The 14,536-nt window shown below is 48.1% G+C and overlaps 1 protein-coding gene across 2 annotated transcripts in view; it reads right to left on the bottom strand.

Annotated features, from left to right (window-relative positions):
- Positions 1 to 14,536, bottom strand: part of SYCP3 (synaptonemal complex protein 3) — a 91,860-nt gene that overhangs the window by 64,524 nt on the left and 12,800 nt on the right. For both annotated transcript variants that reach the window (XM_040344296.1, XM_040344295.1), the window contains exons 3-4: positions 11,409 to 11,443; positions 11,184 to 11,301 (exon numbers count right to left, since the gene is read on the bottom strand). In XM_040344296.1, coding sequence (XP_040200230.1) covers positions 11,184 to 11,301; positions 11,409 to 11,443 — 153 coding nt within the window. The remainder of the gene's footprint in view (positions 1 to 11,183; positions 11,302 to 11,408; positions 11,444 to 14,536) is intronic.

The following is a 14,536-nucleotide window of genomic DNA, read 5'->3' as shown; positions in this document are numbered from 1 at the left end:
ACCTCGTAGATCCACTGGTCGGAGAGCAAGGAGGTTCACCGAGCTGTGAACCTGCAAAGTCGTTGTCCCACCCATGCGACGGGCAGGGGAAGGCTACATACATTGGCGGGTTTGGGTGTCGGCGAGTTCGGCTTACGCACCCAAGAATGATCCCGTTCCCCAGCTTAGCCTTGTCAGCCTGGGAGGGTTTACCAGCCAGCCCTGACTGATGAAAAATACCGCTTCTGAGCGGGAAATGAAGGACCCGGCACACGGAGCTGGTGCTCCTCCACAGTCTGGTGCAAAACCTTGCCCATTCAGTGAGTGTCTGAGACACCAAGATTGCGGCCACAACAGGCCACGATGCAGACCCCAGCATGGTAAACATAGAGCGGATCAGCACCTTGGACCTTCTATCAGAATGGTCCTTGAAGACAGGGGTCCCTTCTATAGGGAAAGTGGTCACCCCTTTTCAACCGGGCATCGGGGGCCACTACCTGAGGAGAAGCGTATATATATATATATATATATATATATATATATATATATATTTTTTTTTTAAACTCTCCTCAAAGGGGGTACCAAAACGCCAGGTGCTGAGGAACTACAAGGACTTCTGCGGCCTTTCCCATGCCTTATCAATAAACCTGTCAATAGAAAGGATATATAAGGAAAAACTTTTACAGAACCGTCTGGATTGTGTGCACAAAAAAGACAGAGCCCTCAGAGGATACCTCCGCTTCACAATACAGCATAAGCGAGTTCTTTGCAGCAGTGCACTGACAAGTGCCCTGTCACTGACCCCAGTGAGGACTCTTCCTCGTGAGAAAGGTCCTGGTCCACTTACACAGACCACACAGAACCGGGGACGTGACAGTCAGGTCCCGGTCTGAGGCAGAGCAGTCCCCAGGGGATGGTGGGGGGAGGGGGCACATTTCAACCCCCCCTAACACCCGCACGCCGCTCTAACAAAGTGTCCATTAACTGCAAGAACCCCAGCTGCCACTTTTGGCATGCCTTGGGGAGGAAGACTAGACACTGACTCCATTAAAACAGCTCTCAGGGACACATTTCAGACATGAACAAATCCCACTATCCTTGCTGCACTGACCAAGGGTTACCCAGGGACTCACCAATCACCAGAGGAGACCGTTCAGCACCGCTGCCTACCCTCAGAACACAGCGTGTGTGGGGAGAAATGCTGTGAGGTAAAACCTGATCAAAAAACATGAGGAGATCCGTGCTGCGCGCTGTATAAGCCCAGCACTAAAGGCCAAAACCCCCTCCAAAATGGCCACCGGACGCCTCAGATAGAGCTGGGAACGGCCACAGTAAAATGGCAGACCGCAATAGTAAGCTGTGCCATAGCGCGAATACAACAAAATGCTTGCCAATGGGGATTTACAATAGTAGCAGCAGGCTACAAAAACATGGCGCTGGCACCACAAAAATGGCAGCAAAACGCAGCGACGAGGACGAGAAGGCCTAATGAGGCCTTTCTCAAGCAAACACACCCCCACAGGGAAAACACAGGCCCAGACAGTCCACAGTCCCCTGGTGGGAAAATGAGCCCCCCCACAGGTCCACCCTGGCAGCAACGAACAGCAGAGGGAAAAAAATGACAGAGAGCAGGGGAGGGAGGACAAGAGAACCCCCGAACCGCAGGAATGCTCAACCGTACCGACCCGCTGAAGCAGGAAGGACTGTACTTACCCCTCCATCCGAGGACCCACTGACGCATTCCTGACAGACCTACATCGCGTAGGAGTAGCTGTCGGCCCGGTCCACTGTGAGTGAGACAACACCACAGCCCAGTCATATGTGGACCCTGGAGCCAAAGCTCACCGGCCACCCCAGGACGGTATCATGTGGAGTCCCTCAGGGATCCCCTTTGTCGCCGGTTCTGTTTAATATCTATCTCCGCCCTCTTTTTAAAATCATCAGTAACCAGAAGTTACTTTATCACTCTTATGCAGATGATACACAACTGTATTTTCGCATATGCAACAAAAAGGATCATTCTCTTGGACTAGAGAATGTCTTTCTTTAATAGAAAACTGGATGACAAAGAGTTATCTTAAACTCAACGGTTCAAAAACAGAACTTCTTCTGTTTCATGCCAACCGCAAAAATCATCCCGCAACAACATGGACGCCCCAGCCCATTCTGGGTCAATCCATCACCCCTAGCGCCAAAGTGAAAAGTCTCTGAGTCATCTTTGACACCAACATGACAATGGATGCACAAATAGGGTCAGTAGTCAGCGGATATCACCATCTGCTGCGCCTACTACGCAGACTCACCCCCTTCATTCCGAAAGAAGACGTTGCAGTCGTGGTGGGAACAATTATCAATTCCAGACTGGAGTATGCAAATGCCCTCTATCTCGGACTCCCCAAATACCAAATCGCTTGTCTGCAAGTCGTTCAAAATAAGGCCGCTCGACTAGTAACTGGCAAAAAAACATGGGAATCAATCTCACCTTCACTGAGATCCCTTCATTGGCTGCCAGTAAAAGATAGGATCACTTTCAAGGCACTCTGTCTAATGCATAAGTGCATTCATGGAAACGCCCCCCAATACCTATGCGAAAAAATAAAAGCTCACAACCCCAATCGTATCCTACGATCCACCAATCAAAACCTTGTCCAGATACCCAAAGCCAAATACAAGTCCAAGGGAGATCGAAGGTTTGCAGTCCAGGGACCACGACTGTGGAACGCCCTGCCTACCACCACTCGATTAGAGTCGGACCACTTGGCCTTCAGGAGAAAGATTAAAACCCATATCTTCTGAGTTCAAGGGGTTTCACTCACAGAATGGATACAGCGCCCAGAGGCGATTCAGTTTGCATGTGTTGCGCTATATAAGTTTTTCACTCACTCAGGAGCCATGGGGTATGTCGTGGCAGGCCAAGCCTCTTTGCAAGGGTGTGCTCACGCTCACTGGCCGGACTGAAGAGACTACAAGGATCTATAATATCCAGCCTGTCTCTCAGCCGACAGTTGATAGAAGATTCTTCAGAAGAAAATAAAAGGGAGCCATACGTCCTTCTCATTTGCTAGGCAGAAAGAAACTGAGGAGGGTTACGTCTGGAGGGACCGCCTCCTGGGCGGGGCTGTTCAACTCTGTTAAAGTAACATGTATTTAATTATCTAACGTGTTTCTGCCTAGTCCTTTCCTGTGAACAGGAACATAACCCACTTGTCAAGATTTAAGGAGCTGTGTCCGTCAATGGACAATAAGAGAGAATAGGATTTTCCTTTGTCTGCAGAAACAGAGCATAGTGGACACTGATGAGATCGGGTGTCAGCGGATGTTCATCCGCTGACACCCGCTATTCCATAGGGATACATGTATGTCCGTTTTTCATCCGAAAACGGATGGATGAAAAACGGACATGTGGTCTGCATGTGTGAAAGGGCCCTAAGTCTAGATTCACACTGATGCGGGTTTGAAATTGTGTGAAATCAGCTGAACTCGCACAATTTCAAACTGGCAATGCAGTCCATCTTTGGGGCCGATTTGACAGACATCTGTGCGGGTTCACGCACAAATGTATATTCAAATTGCCCCCGGATTCGCCAAAAGCAGTACAGGAACTACTAATAATTAGGGTTGCCACCTCATCCCTTTAAACCCGAACAGATATGAATTCCACAGGTTGTGTGGCTGATTAAGGTGGTAATTAAACTCACTTGGTGCCTTATCTGCAATCAATTAACCCCTTGCGACGTCATTTGCCGCAATGCACGTCGGGAAAGTTTCCCGACGGAGCATGCGCTGTTCGCTCGGCGCGGGAGCGCGCCTAATTTAAATGATTCCCGCCCCCGGCGGGATCATTTACATTAGGCGCCCTTACGCAGGGCTATTTAGCATATCGCCCGCGCAATTTACGGAGCAACTGCTCCGTGAATCGCGGGCAAAGCGCAATATTTGCGTGGGCGCAGAGAAAAATTTTTGCTCTTTGCCCACGCAAATATTGCGCGATTCTACCTGAATCTGGGCCATTGTCTGTAAACACAATTGCTGTGCCACCTAAAAATACAAGGTAAAGCAAAGAACCATATCTGAACATGATCCATAAATGCTGCCCTCTTCTTTGGTCAAAGCTCATTTAAAATGGTCTGTTGCAAAGTGTAAAACTGTTCTGTGATCAGACAAATCAAAATTTGACATTCTTCTTGGCAACCATGCTCGCCGGTATTCTCAGAGGAGAGGGATTAGCCACTCAGATCACTTCTGCCAAATAGGGAAACACTGGCTGAAAAGATCAATACCAGGATGATGCTTGTAGGTGCAGGCACCATCCTGGTATAACACAGAAATCCAGAGGACATCCATGTACGCTGTGCTGGCGGAAAGTGGTTAAAATGGTACATTTTCTTAGTGTAAACATTTGACGTTTTTTACATTTTCTCTTGTGAATAAAATATGGGTTTATGATATTGCTTGCATTCTCTGCATTAGGCACCTTTCACACATGCGGACCGTCTGGCAGGTCGAATGAAAACAGACAGATGGATCCGTTTTTATCCGATCCCGAATAGCAGTGAGATCTCGACCCAGTGCTGCCCCAGCTGCAGCTCTTCTTCCTTCACTTTCTAGTTTCACAGGCAGCTGCTGTCAGTCATGTCCTGTGAGGAGGGAGTGAGATGCGTGGCCGAGCCATGCTGTGTGTCTATGGAGCACATGGCTTGCTGAGGGGACCAGCAGGGGACTCCAGAAGAGGAGGTAAGTGGCCGCTTGCACAGAGCAGGTAAGTAGAACATCTTTTTTTTATTTTAATGTAAAAAAAAAATCCATTACAACAGCTTTAATCCCTACTATGTGCTTATGTTACACACATCAGCTGATTCGGGGGTTCTTTACATGGGTCTTAGATTTAGATGCTTGTCAAAAGCAGGATGCTTTCAGGTTCTTCTGCTGCTTTGATTTGCCCATGAGCAGCTCAGGGATTTTCTCTAAATTGCTTTCAGCTGCTTTGGCATGTACGTTAAAGTGTTCTGAAAGGTGGATTTAAAAAAATCTAAATAGCAAACATGTTATACTTACCTGTTCTGTGCAATGGTAATAGTAACCTCCTCTTCTGGGGACCCTAGCTGGTGCTCTCTGCTCCTCCTCTTCTGTGTCTGCAACCATAGCAAGCGCTTGTTATGGGGGGCAGACATGCGGGTTCGCTCACAAGCCAGGCTCTATGAATCCATAGACATACACCAGCGCAGCTCAGCCTCACCTCCACTTACTTCTCACAGGATTTTATTGGAAGCAGCAGAAGCCAGTGGCTCCCACTGCTGCCTCTGAGTAGAGAGAGAGCACAGCACAGCACTAGACTGAAAGAAGAGCCAGGTAAGTATTTGGGTTGGGGTGGGCTGCATAGAGGTGATGATGGAAGGTTTTTTGCCTTAATGCATAGAATGCATTAGGCTAAAGAACCTTAAGCCTTTAGAATCACTTTACCATATATGGGTCTGAAAAGCAGATTAAATGCAAATAAACGCCTGTGCACATGATACATTACTTTCCTGACAGACTCCATGGCAGCCTACGTGTGGGTTAATCCCGCCTCTCATACCTCATAGGTCCCTACTCCCATAAAGCTTTGCTTCTCCCAATAGACTGTGTTCCTTTTTTGTCCTCATCCTAGGACCGAAGTAGTTGTTTGTTACCTCAAAGAAAAGTTATATTCCCTGATCCCTAATCCTGGTGGCTCTGAAGTCCTACAAGTCTCAGCTATTAGCTGGACGGACATTATAGTGTCTGTGGCGCCCTTTTTACAGCTTTCTAGCCTGCCACTGGCAGGTAAGCGATAATTTGACCATACATCCTGGCTATTAGCACTAGGTCTCCACTATCCCAGACCTTGCAGAGTAAGCAGCGGTGGCTTCCGTTTCCAGGCCGGATTATGGGGTTTGTGTGGTGGTAACGTATATTCAAATGTACTTACTGTTATGGCAGCCAGTTTTTGTTTGTCTGTCTCCTTCCTTCTAGCGATGGCCGCTGGAACGCAGTGCGCTCCAGCTTCGCCGCTTGCTGACAGTCTGCGCATGCGCACGCCTCGTTCTCAGAACGAGGCTTGGTTGTGTGTGCGCTTCTCTGGTCCAGCTAGCCGCGATCGCGCAGGCGCGCGAGGTCGACGGGGTGACGTGGTTTCACCGCGCATGCGCACGTTGATGCGCGGTGACGTCATCAACAGGGCGGCAAGTTTAAATAGCTGTCAGGTACAGCTAGTTAGTGGCACATCCCTGACGGTCTAGGATTGAAGGGTTTTTTGCTGTGGATTAAGGTAAGAGGCTGTACTTGTACTGCCTTATGTTCATTGAAGTTATAGGTCTTTTTGCCTGATGCACTGTTCCTGTTTGATTTTTTTCTCAGTACTGCCTGTTATCCTCACTGCCATGGATGTGTCACCGCCCCCCTGTGGCCAAACCTTACGCTGCAGGTAGGATGGAATTATTTTCCCTCTGCCTGTTTTCTATGGGGTTTTGGTTTTAAAAAAAAAAAAAATGTGTATTTTGTCTTTTTTGTTTCCAGTCCCTCTAGGTCTATTTCTAAAATAGTAGCACGTGAAGATAATGTTGAAATTCAGTCGCAAAAACATCAATCAAGTTCTAGAAGCTCTAGATCTTCATCTAAAAATTATAGAGAAGGTTCTAGATCCTCGTCTCATCACCGTTCTCACCGCCATTCCGGTCACTCTGGAAGGAATTCCTGTTGGGGATGTAGATGCCAAGTCCCAGAAGGAAAATCCCTCTGTGAGCCCTGTTATTCCCGTGCTGTAAGGGAAAGAGGGGGTGAAGACCAGCAGGTGGAAGCCCTGGTCAGAAGAGTGGTCCAGGAGTCCTTGAACGCTAATCCCGTCCAAGAGGTTGTTCCTCCTGTTGAACCATCCCCAGTCCTGGTGCAGGATGATCCTGAAATGGCAGGGCCCTCTCGAGTTAATCGCTCTCCAAGTGTATCTTCAGAAAGTGAAATGGAAAACGTCAATTATGCTGCAGGTTTTGATTTTTCCCGGGTTCCAACATTGGTAAAAGCAGTCAAGGACGCTTTAAAATGGGAAGATCCAGTAGAAGCACCTTCCAAGCAAAGGAAGTACTTCAGCCAGCTTAAAAAAGACCGCCCAAATTTTCCCCTCCTTGGTGAACTAGGAGATGTAATTACAGATGAATGGTCCGGCACAGACAAGAAAAATTCTTTACTATCCAAGATAGCGAAGCTGTACCCATTCAAAAGTGAAGAGGTGAGACATTTAGAGTCAGCTCCTCTGGTTGATGCGGCCTTGATGAGACTGGTGAAACATGTCACTCTCCCTTTGGAAGACACCGTCTCCTTTAAGGATGGTCTGGAGAGAAAAATAGACACTGACTTAAAACGCATTTACATTACAGCCGGAATGGCTTGTAAAACAGCCTTAGCTCTTGCAGCCCTGTCAAAAGCAATGGAGGCTTGGACAGGCGAGATGGACTCTGTGTTGTCTTGTGTCGCGGAAGACATAGCCAGAAGCATTCCAGTCCAAGAACTAAAGATGGCTTCAGTTTTTTTGGGGGAGGCCTCCCTTGACCTTATCCGTCTAGTGTCTCGGGTCATGCTCTCCTCCGTGACGGGCAAGCGTGCTCTGTGGCTACGCCCTTGGGTGGCTGACCCTGCCTCTAAACAGGCATGGTGCAAGATACCCTTTTTGGGTTCTTCCCTGTTTGGGAACAAATTAGATGACGCCATCACCCGAGCCACAGGGGGTAAGTCAGGGTTCCTTCCACCGGATCGGTCGTCCGTATGGACAGAAGAAGTTCTTTCCCAGGCAGGATCAAGATCGAGCAAGGGAGGCTCGCCGGTACAGACCTGGACGTGATTTCAGGAGGAACTGGAGAAGAAACCAGCCCTTTGGTCAGAAGCCAGCAAAAAGCCCTTCTTCTAGTGGACATGACGCCCCTAAATCCTTTTGATGTAGAGCCGGCCCAGACGGAAAGAGTCGGGGCTCGTCTCTTCCAGTTCAAGCATGTCTGGGCAGCCTCAATAAGAGATTTCTGGGCCGTCAAGACGGTATCTACAGGCCATTCCTGGATTTTTACAGATCCCCCTATTCTTCAAGTCATTCACACAACAATGCCATGCTCAGAAGAAAAAAGACAAGTCCTCCTGTCATACACGAGCTCCCTTGTGGCTCAAGGTGCCGCTATACACGTCCCAACGGCCGTGAGGTTCCAGAGGATGTACTCACCCCTTTTCCTGGTCCAAAAAAAGTCAGGTTCCTGGAGACCAGTGATAGACCTGACACATCTGAACACCTTTATCAAGAAAGAGAAGTTCAAAATGGAATCGCTACTCACGATCCGTCAAGCCGTGCAACCAGGCGACTGGCTTGTGGCTATAGACCTGAAAGACGCTTACTTCCATGTGCCTATTGCTGTGGAGTTTCAGAAGTATCTGCGATTCGCAGTAGGCGATTTTCACCTCCAATTCGTTTGTCTGCCGTTCGGACTCACAACATCACCACGGGTATTCTCAAAGCTCTTACTGTCTGTCGTGGCTCTGATCAGAACCAGAGGCGTTCGTCTACACCACTACTTAGACGACCTGCTGCTGCTATCGCAAAACAAGGAGCAAATACTGATGCACCGGGATCTGGTCATATCGATTCTGACCGAGTTTGGTTGGCTACTGAACAAGGAGAAGAGTCACCTAGTACCGACACAATCACTGATGTTTCTCAAGGCCCAATTCAATACATCTCTAAGTACCATCTCATTGCCCCTGGAGAAAATCCCAGTTGTTCGCGACAGAATCCGTTGCGCTCTAGAGTCTCCTTTTCTGAAAGCCTCACAATGCCTCAACATTATAGGCACCATGGTCTCCACAACTCCGATGATGAGATGGGCACATTGGAAGATGTGGCCCTTCCAGAAGGGGTTTCTTCAACAGTGGGACCCGAGATCACAAGACCAAATGATTCGGATAACATCACACATGCGGGAAAGTCTTTCTTGGTGGCTACTAAGGAAAAATCTCCTCAATTGCCATTCCCTAGCTCCTGTGTCTTGGATCACGATCACGTCAGATGCCAGCAACACAGGTTGGGGGGCTCTCTGCCTGAAGGAGGTAGCCCAAGGGAAGTGGGATTTTCCGTCCCAGAAAATCGTGTCCAATGTGCTGGAACTTCGCGCAGCCTTCTGTTCCCTACAAGCATTTCTTCACCTGATAAAGGGATCTTCAGTCCTCCTAAGGATGGACAATACGTCAGCAGTATCGTACATCAAGAGACAGGGTGGTACTCGCAGTCTGTCTCTACTGAAGTAGGTGAATCCAATTATGTCTTGGGCGCAGACACACTTGAAGGATTTGACAGCTGTATATCTCCCCGGATCTCAGAATCTACAGGCGGATTTCCTGTCGAGGACATCCCTCGACAACAACGAGTGGTCTCTCCACAGCGAGATTTTCAGTTGGATCCTGTCACTGGATTTTTCACCAGAAGTGGATCTGTTTGCATCCCCATGCAATTTCAAGCTGGAGAAGTATTACACCAGATGTCGCTGTCCCCAGGCCTTCGGGGTGGATGCTCTAACGGATCAGTGGAGGTTTCGCAGGGCCTATGCCTTCCCTCCAATTCCAGTCATCCTAAAGTTTCTATCGAGACTCAGGTGGGAGGAAGTCGAAATAGTGGCAATAGTCCCATACTGGCCCAACAGGCCGTGGTTCCCATTGCTGTTTCAGTTGAGCTTCCGGGATCCAGTTCCTCTTCCATCCAGATCAGATCTCCTGCTACAAGGATCGACTCCTCATCCATGTCCAACCCATCTACATCTTATGGCCTGGTTCTTGAAAGGGGAAGGTTGGAAGCGTTAGGTTGTCCAAGTGGAGCCATCTCCACCCTATTGAACGCTAGAAGACCAAGTACTAACAGAATCTACCAAAGGATATGGTCAAAATTCTCAGACTATACCACTTCTATGGACGGTTCTCCTAGTAATCCCAGAATTCAAGACATTCTAGGTTTTCTTCAGACGGGTCTTGAGCTACCTCTATCTGTTAGCTCACTAAGAGTCCAAGTCTCGGCTATCTCCGCATTCACCGGGATATCCTGGGCCACTCACACTCTTGTCAGACAGTTTTTCAGAGGAGCAATCCGACTGAGACCTCTAAGAAAGCCAAGATTCTCCAAATGGGATCTTCCGCTAGTTCTGGATTTTTTCTCAAACATGCAAAATTCAGACCAACAATCAATCAAAGATCTTTCTCTCAAGGTGGTCTTTCTCGTGGCCATGACTTCAGCTAAAAGGGTTTCAGAAATTGGCTCATTAGGGTGTAAGGAACCTTTCCTTACGTTCTTCCCGGATCGTGTGGTCTTGATCCCCATGCTAGGTCACAAACCTAAAGTTACATCAGTCTTCCATGAGAACCAAGAGATCGTCCTTCCCATCTTTCGTTCTTCTGAGGATTCTGAAATTCATCCTTTGGATGTTGGGAATGTATTAAAACAGTATCTGGAAGCTACAGCATCCTTTCGGCAATCCGATCATCTATTTGTTTCCTTTCACGGAAAGAACAAAGGAATGCGTGCTTCCCCTAGATCTATTGCAGCATGGATTGTACAGGCCATCCAAGGGGCTTATAAAGCGAAGGGTTTGGCTCCACCGGAAGCGGTAACCGCCCATTCTACTCGGGGCATGGCTACATCGTGGGCGGCTGCCCGACACGTTTCTCCGGAAGTAATCTGCAGAGCGGCATCTTGGTCATCTCTGAATACATTTATGACGCACTACTCCGTAGAACCGGCTTCTTTATCGTCGGTTAATTTTGGTTTACATGTTCTATCTGTTGACAATGTCAATTAAAACTTTTTCTTTAACCAGCAATTTGCCCACCCGGGTGTGTATGGCTAGTTATTTCCCACACGTAGGCTGCCATGGAGTCTGTCAGGAAAAAGGAAAATTTATATGAAATACTTACCGTAATTTTCCTTTCCTGATGGACTCCATGGCAGCAGGAGTTCCCTCCCCTTTGCTGGAGTAGGCTAAATTACGGAACACAGTCTATTGGGAGAAGCAAAGCTTTATGGGAGTAGGGTCCTATGAGGTATGAGAGGCGGGATTAACCCACACGTAGGCTGCCATGGAGTCCATCAGGAAAGGAAAATTACGGTAAGTATTTCATATAAATTTTCCTTTATCGAGCAACATATAGCCAGCTTTAGGTATGTATCCCACCTTTGTTCTTGCTGTGTTTTCCAAACATGTTCAATTTTTTGGCTGCTGGTCTTTAGAGAAGCCTTTGTATACATCTCCAACCTCTTTCGCTTTGCTGAAAGTGCCTTGCTAATATCCGCTGTATTGGAAGATTTAATGAAAAGTTTAGTTAAATCAGTGTCTAGAAGAAAATAATCACTGCCTCAAGCTGACGGATGAAGAAATAATGATTAACATAATACTTGCCTCCAAATCTTTCCAACATATTTTGTACTTCACCACTAGAAGAGAAAAGCACACAGTAAAATATTTTGACAACTGCATACTAACCTTTCTCTTCAGCTGAAAAAAAAAAAACATCTAGGAAAAAGGAAATGTGTGCTGCTATGCTAAGTATTGAGTGAATTAGTAATTGTAAGGGAATTGTTGAACTTGGGATGGAAGGTAGTAATATTTTCTAGAATATTACACGGAACCACTGCTAAGTAATACTGAAGCCTCATACACACGATCGGACTTCAAACAAACTTTTCCGTAGATTTTTGTTCGAAGGGCGTTGCCTGTGAACTTTGTATGCATATACACGGCAGGACTGTTTCAGCAAACTTTCCCAAAATCACATTGTTTTTCAGCTCTTTACTGACACCCTTTGGTCAACTTCTGTATTGTTGTCTCTTTTTTTTTGTAAAATTATTTTTATTGAATTTTTCAAGACACATACACATTAACAGGCCACAAACGCGACCAACATTTACCGGTCATGACACAGACCAGTGTATAAACCAAAACCCAACCAAGAGAAAAGGGGTGAGGGGGGGAGTGGGGGGAAGAAAAAAAAAAAAAAAAAAGGGGGGGGGGGGGGGACAAATGCTTGCATTAGACATATTCAACACCTGTCAAATGTAATGAGATGGATTATAATGCAATGAAGTCCAAGCTTGACCGTTCCCCCTTACACAGTATAAATAACGCCTTCTTGCCGACCCTTGACCCCAGTACCGAGCTAAGAGACGGATGCTCGCACTCCATCCTGGAGGACCGAACCCCTCCATAGTAGGCAGTAACAAGTACCCTTTTCAAAGTGAACAGTCATCATGAGACATATCCTGCGCCCCTACCCACAATTTCCCTGACCCCCTCAGCCGTCAGACCACGCATGCCTCCTACCCATCCAGCTTAATCTGACACTGTATCCACAGAGGCCATCCAGCCCCCCCATACCTTATCAAACTTGGTCAAAGCCCCTCTATTCAAGTAAGTTGCCTTATAGAATGGGATGGCTTTGTTGACTAACGCCTTCCAGGCTGTCACCGTTGGGGCTGAGGAGCTTTTCCACGAAAGGATGATTCTTTTTTTGGCATAAAAAAGCAGCAGAATGAGAAGAGTCCTTATAGCCCTGGTCGTGGCCAGGGGTTCAACTAGTTGCAGCAAACACACCTCCACAGTCATGGGGATCGAGATAGAGGTGACCGACCTAATGCAATCTACCACCGCCTGCCAGTATGCCCTGACCTGGGGGCAATCCCAGAAGACATGCATAAAATCGGCAGAGGGCATGGAGCACCGCCAGCAGGCAGAGCCCTGACCTCCGAACATTCTAGCCAGTCTGGCCGGGGTCAGGTATATCCTATGCAAGAACTTGTAGTGTATAAGCCTGTCCCTAGTGGAGACCAGGGCCTGAAATGCCGCCCCCCAGACATTGTCCCAGTCGTCCCTGTCCAGTCCCGGGGCTACAGCCACCCAAGCACTCCTGCAGGGCGACAGCAGCCTGGTAGTGTCCTGAAAGAGCTCCTGATAGAGGCTAGATACCGTCTTAGGAAGTGATTCGCTACGGGCCAGCGATTCCAAATCCCCGATCTCTAAAGTCAAAGGAACCCCACCAAATTGAGCCAGGAATGCATGGCGCAACTGCAGGAACCTAAAGAAATGGGTATTGGGAAGGTCATAGCGCGCCTTTAGTTCATCAAACGTCAGAAGTATACCGTTCCCCACAATGTGACTTAAGGTCTTTATCCCATAGGCCGCCCACACCACCGGGTCCGGGTAGTCCAGAAAGTGTGACAAATTAGGATTTCTCCATAGAGGCGTTTTAGGGGAGAGGGTGAGGCGATCAGAAGGCCTCAATTCTTGTGCCACAGACCATGCTCTAATCACTGACCTCATGGAGTGCGTCAAGGGGTAAGGGGCCCTCGGGCCTCTATAAACTAAGTAGGAGAGCGCCTCATAGGAACCCACACAAGCCGCCTCCAACGACACCGCAGCATCGTCCGGAGCAGAAGTCAGCCAACGGTGTGCAACCGTCAGCTGGCCTGCCAGGAAGTACCTATGAAAGTCGGGTACCGCCAAACCCCCCTCCCCCCAGGGTTGTTTAAGGATGGCCAACTTGAGACGAGGGAGATTACCCTGCCACAAGAAGGAGGAGATCATACCATCTATGGCCTTAAAAATGGACTTTGGGATCCACACCGGAGTGTTCCTAAATGTATAAAGCAGGAGAGGGAGAATCTTCATTTTAATAAGATTGACCCTACCAATGAGGGACAGGGGGAGATTCTTCCAGGAGTTCAACTTCCTGGAGACAGTGCTCAACAATGGGGACACATTGAGGTTAACAAAGTCTGACACAGAGTTCGTAATTTGTAACCCCAGGTACCTAATCTGAGTTACCCACTGTAGGGGATTAGAAGGATCAGCTTGTCTAGGCGACACATGGGACCGGAGTGGGAGGATTTTTGACTTGGTCCAGTTGACCTTGAGACCTGAGACCACAGAGAACCTGCTCATCAATGAAAGTGCGGCATGTAGGGAAGGACCGGTATCCCCCAGAAACAAAACCAGGTCATCTGCGTAAAGCGCTAGTGACTCAGTCAGAGTGCCCACCTTGATTCCCTCAATTTGAGGCGAGGATCGTAGTGCAATTGCCAGGGGTTCCATCACCAGGGCAAATAAGCCCGGCGACAAGGGACACCCCTGCCTGGTGCCTCTGAATACCGGGAAGGTGCTCGACACCTCACCATTTAAACGAATTGCCGCCACCGGACTACTATATAGCAATGATATCCATTTAAGGAACACAGGGCCGAAGCCCATACGCTCCAGTACCTGGGTCATGTAGCCCCAATCAATGGAGTCAAACGCCTTCTCAAGATCGAAAAACACCAGGGCCCCCCGTGAGATATGTCCCCGTCTATCTGTGTGTGGGCGTACACTCTGCGTAAGTTAATATCTGTAGCCTTCTTGGGCATGAACCCTGTCTGGTCAGGTGAAATTAAGTGTTCTAGGCAGGGCATCAACCTATTAGCTAACATCTTGGTCAAAATTTTTAGGTCCATATTCAGTAGAGCAATTGGCCTATATGAGGAACAATGGAGGGG

The sequence above is a fragment of the Rana temporaria genome, chromosome 3, assembly GCF_905171775.1.
Source record: "Rana temporaria chromosome 3, aRanTem1.1, whole genome shotgun sequence".
Classification (NCBI taxonomy): domain Eukaryota; kingdom Metazoa; phylum Chordata; class Amphibia; order Anura; family Ranidae; genus Rana; species Rana temporaria.
Note: the sequence above shows the minus strand (reverse complement) of the source record. Positions and strands in the feature narration are given on the sequence as shown.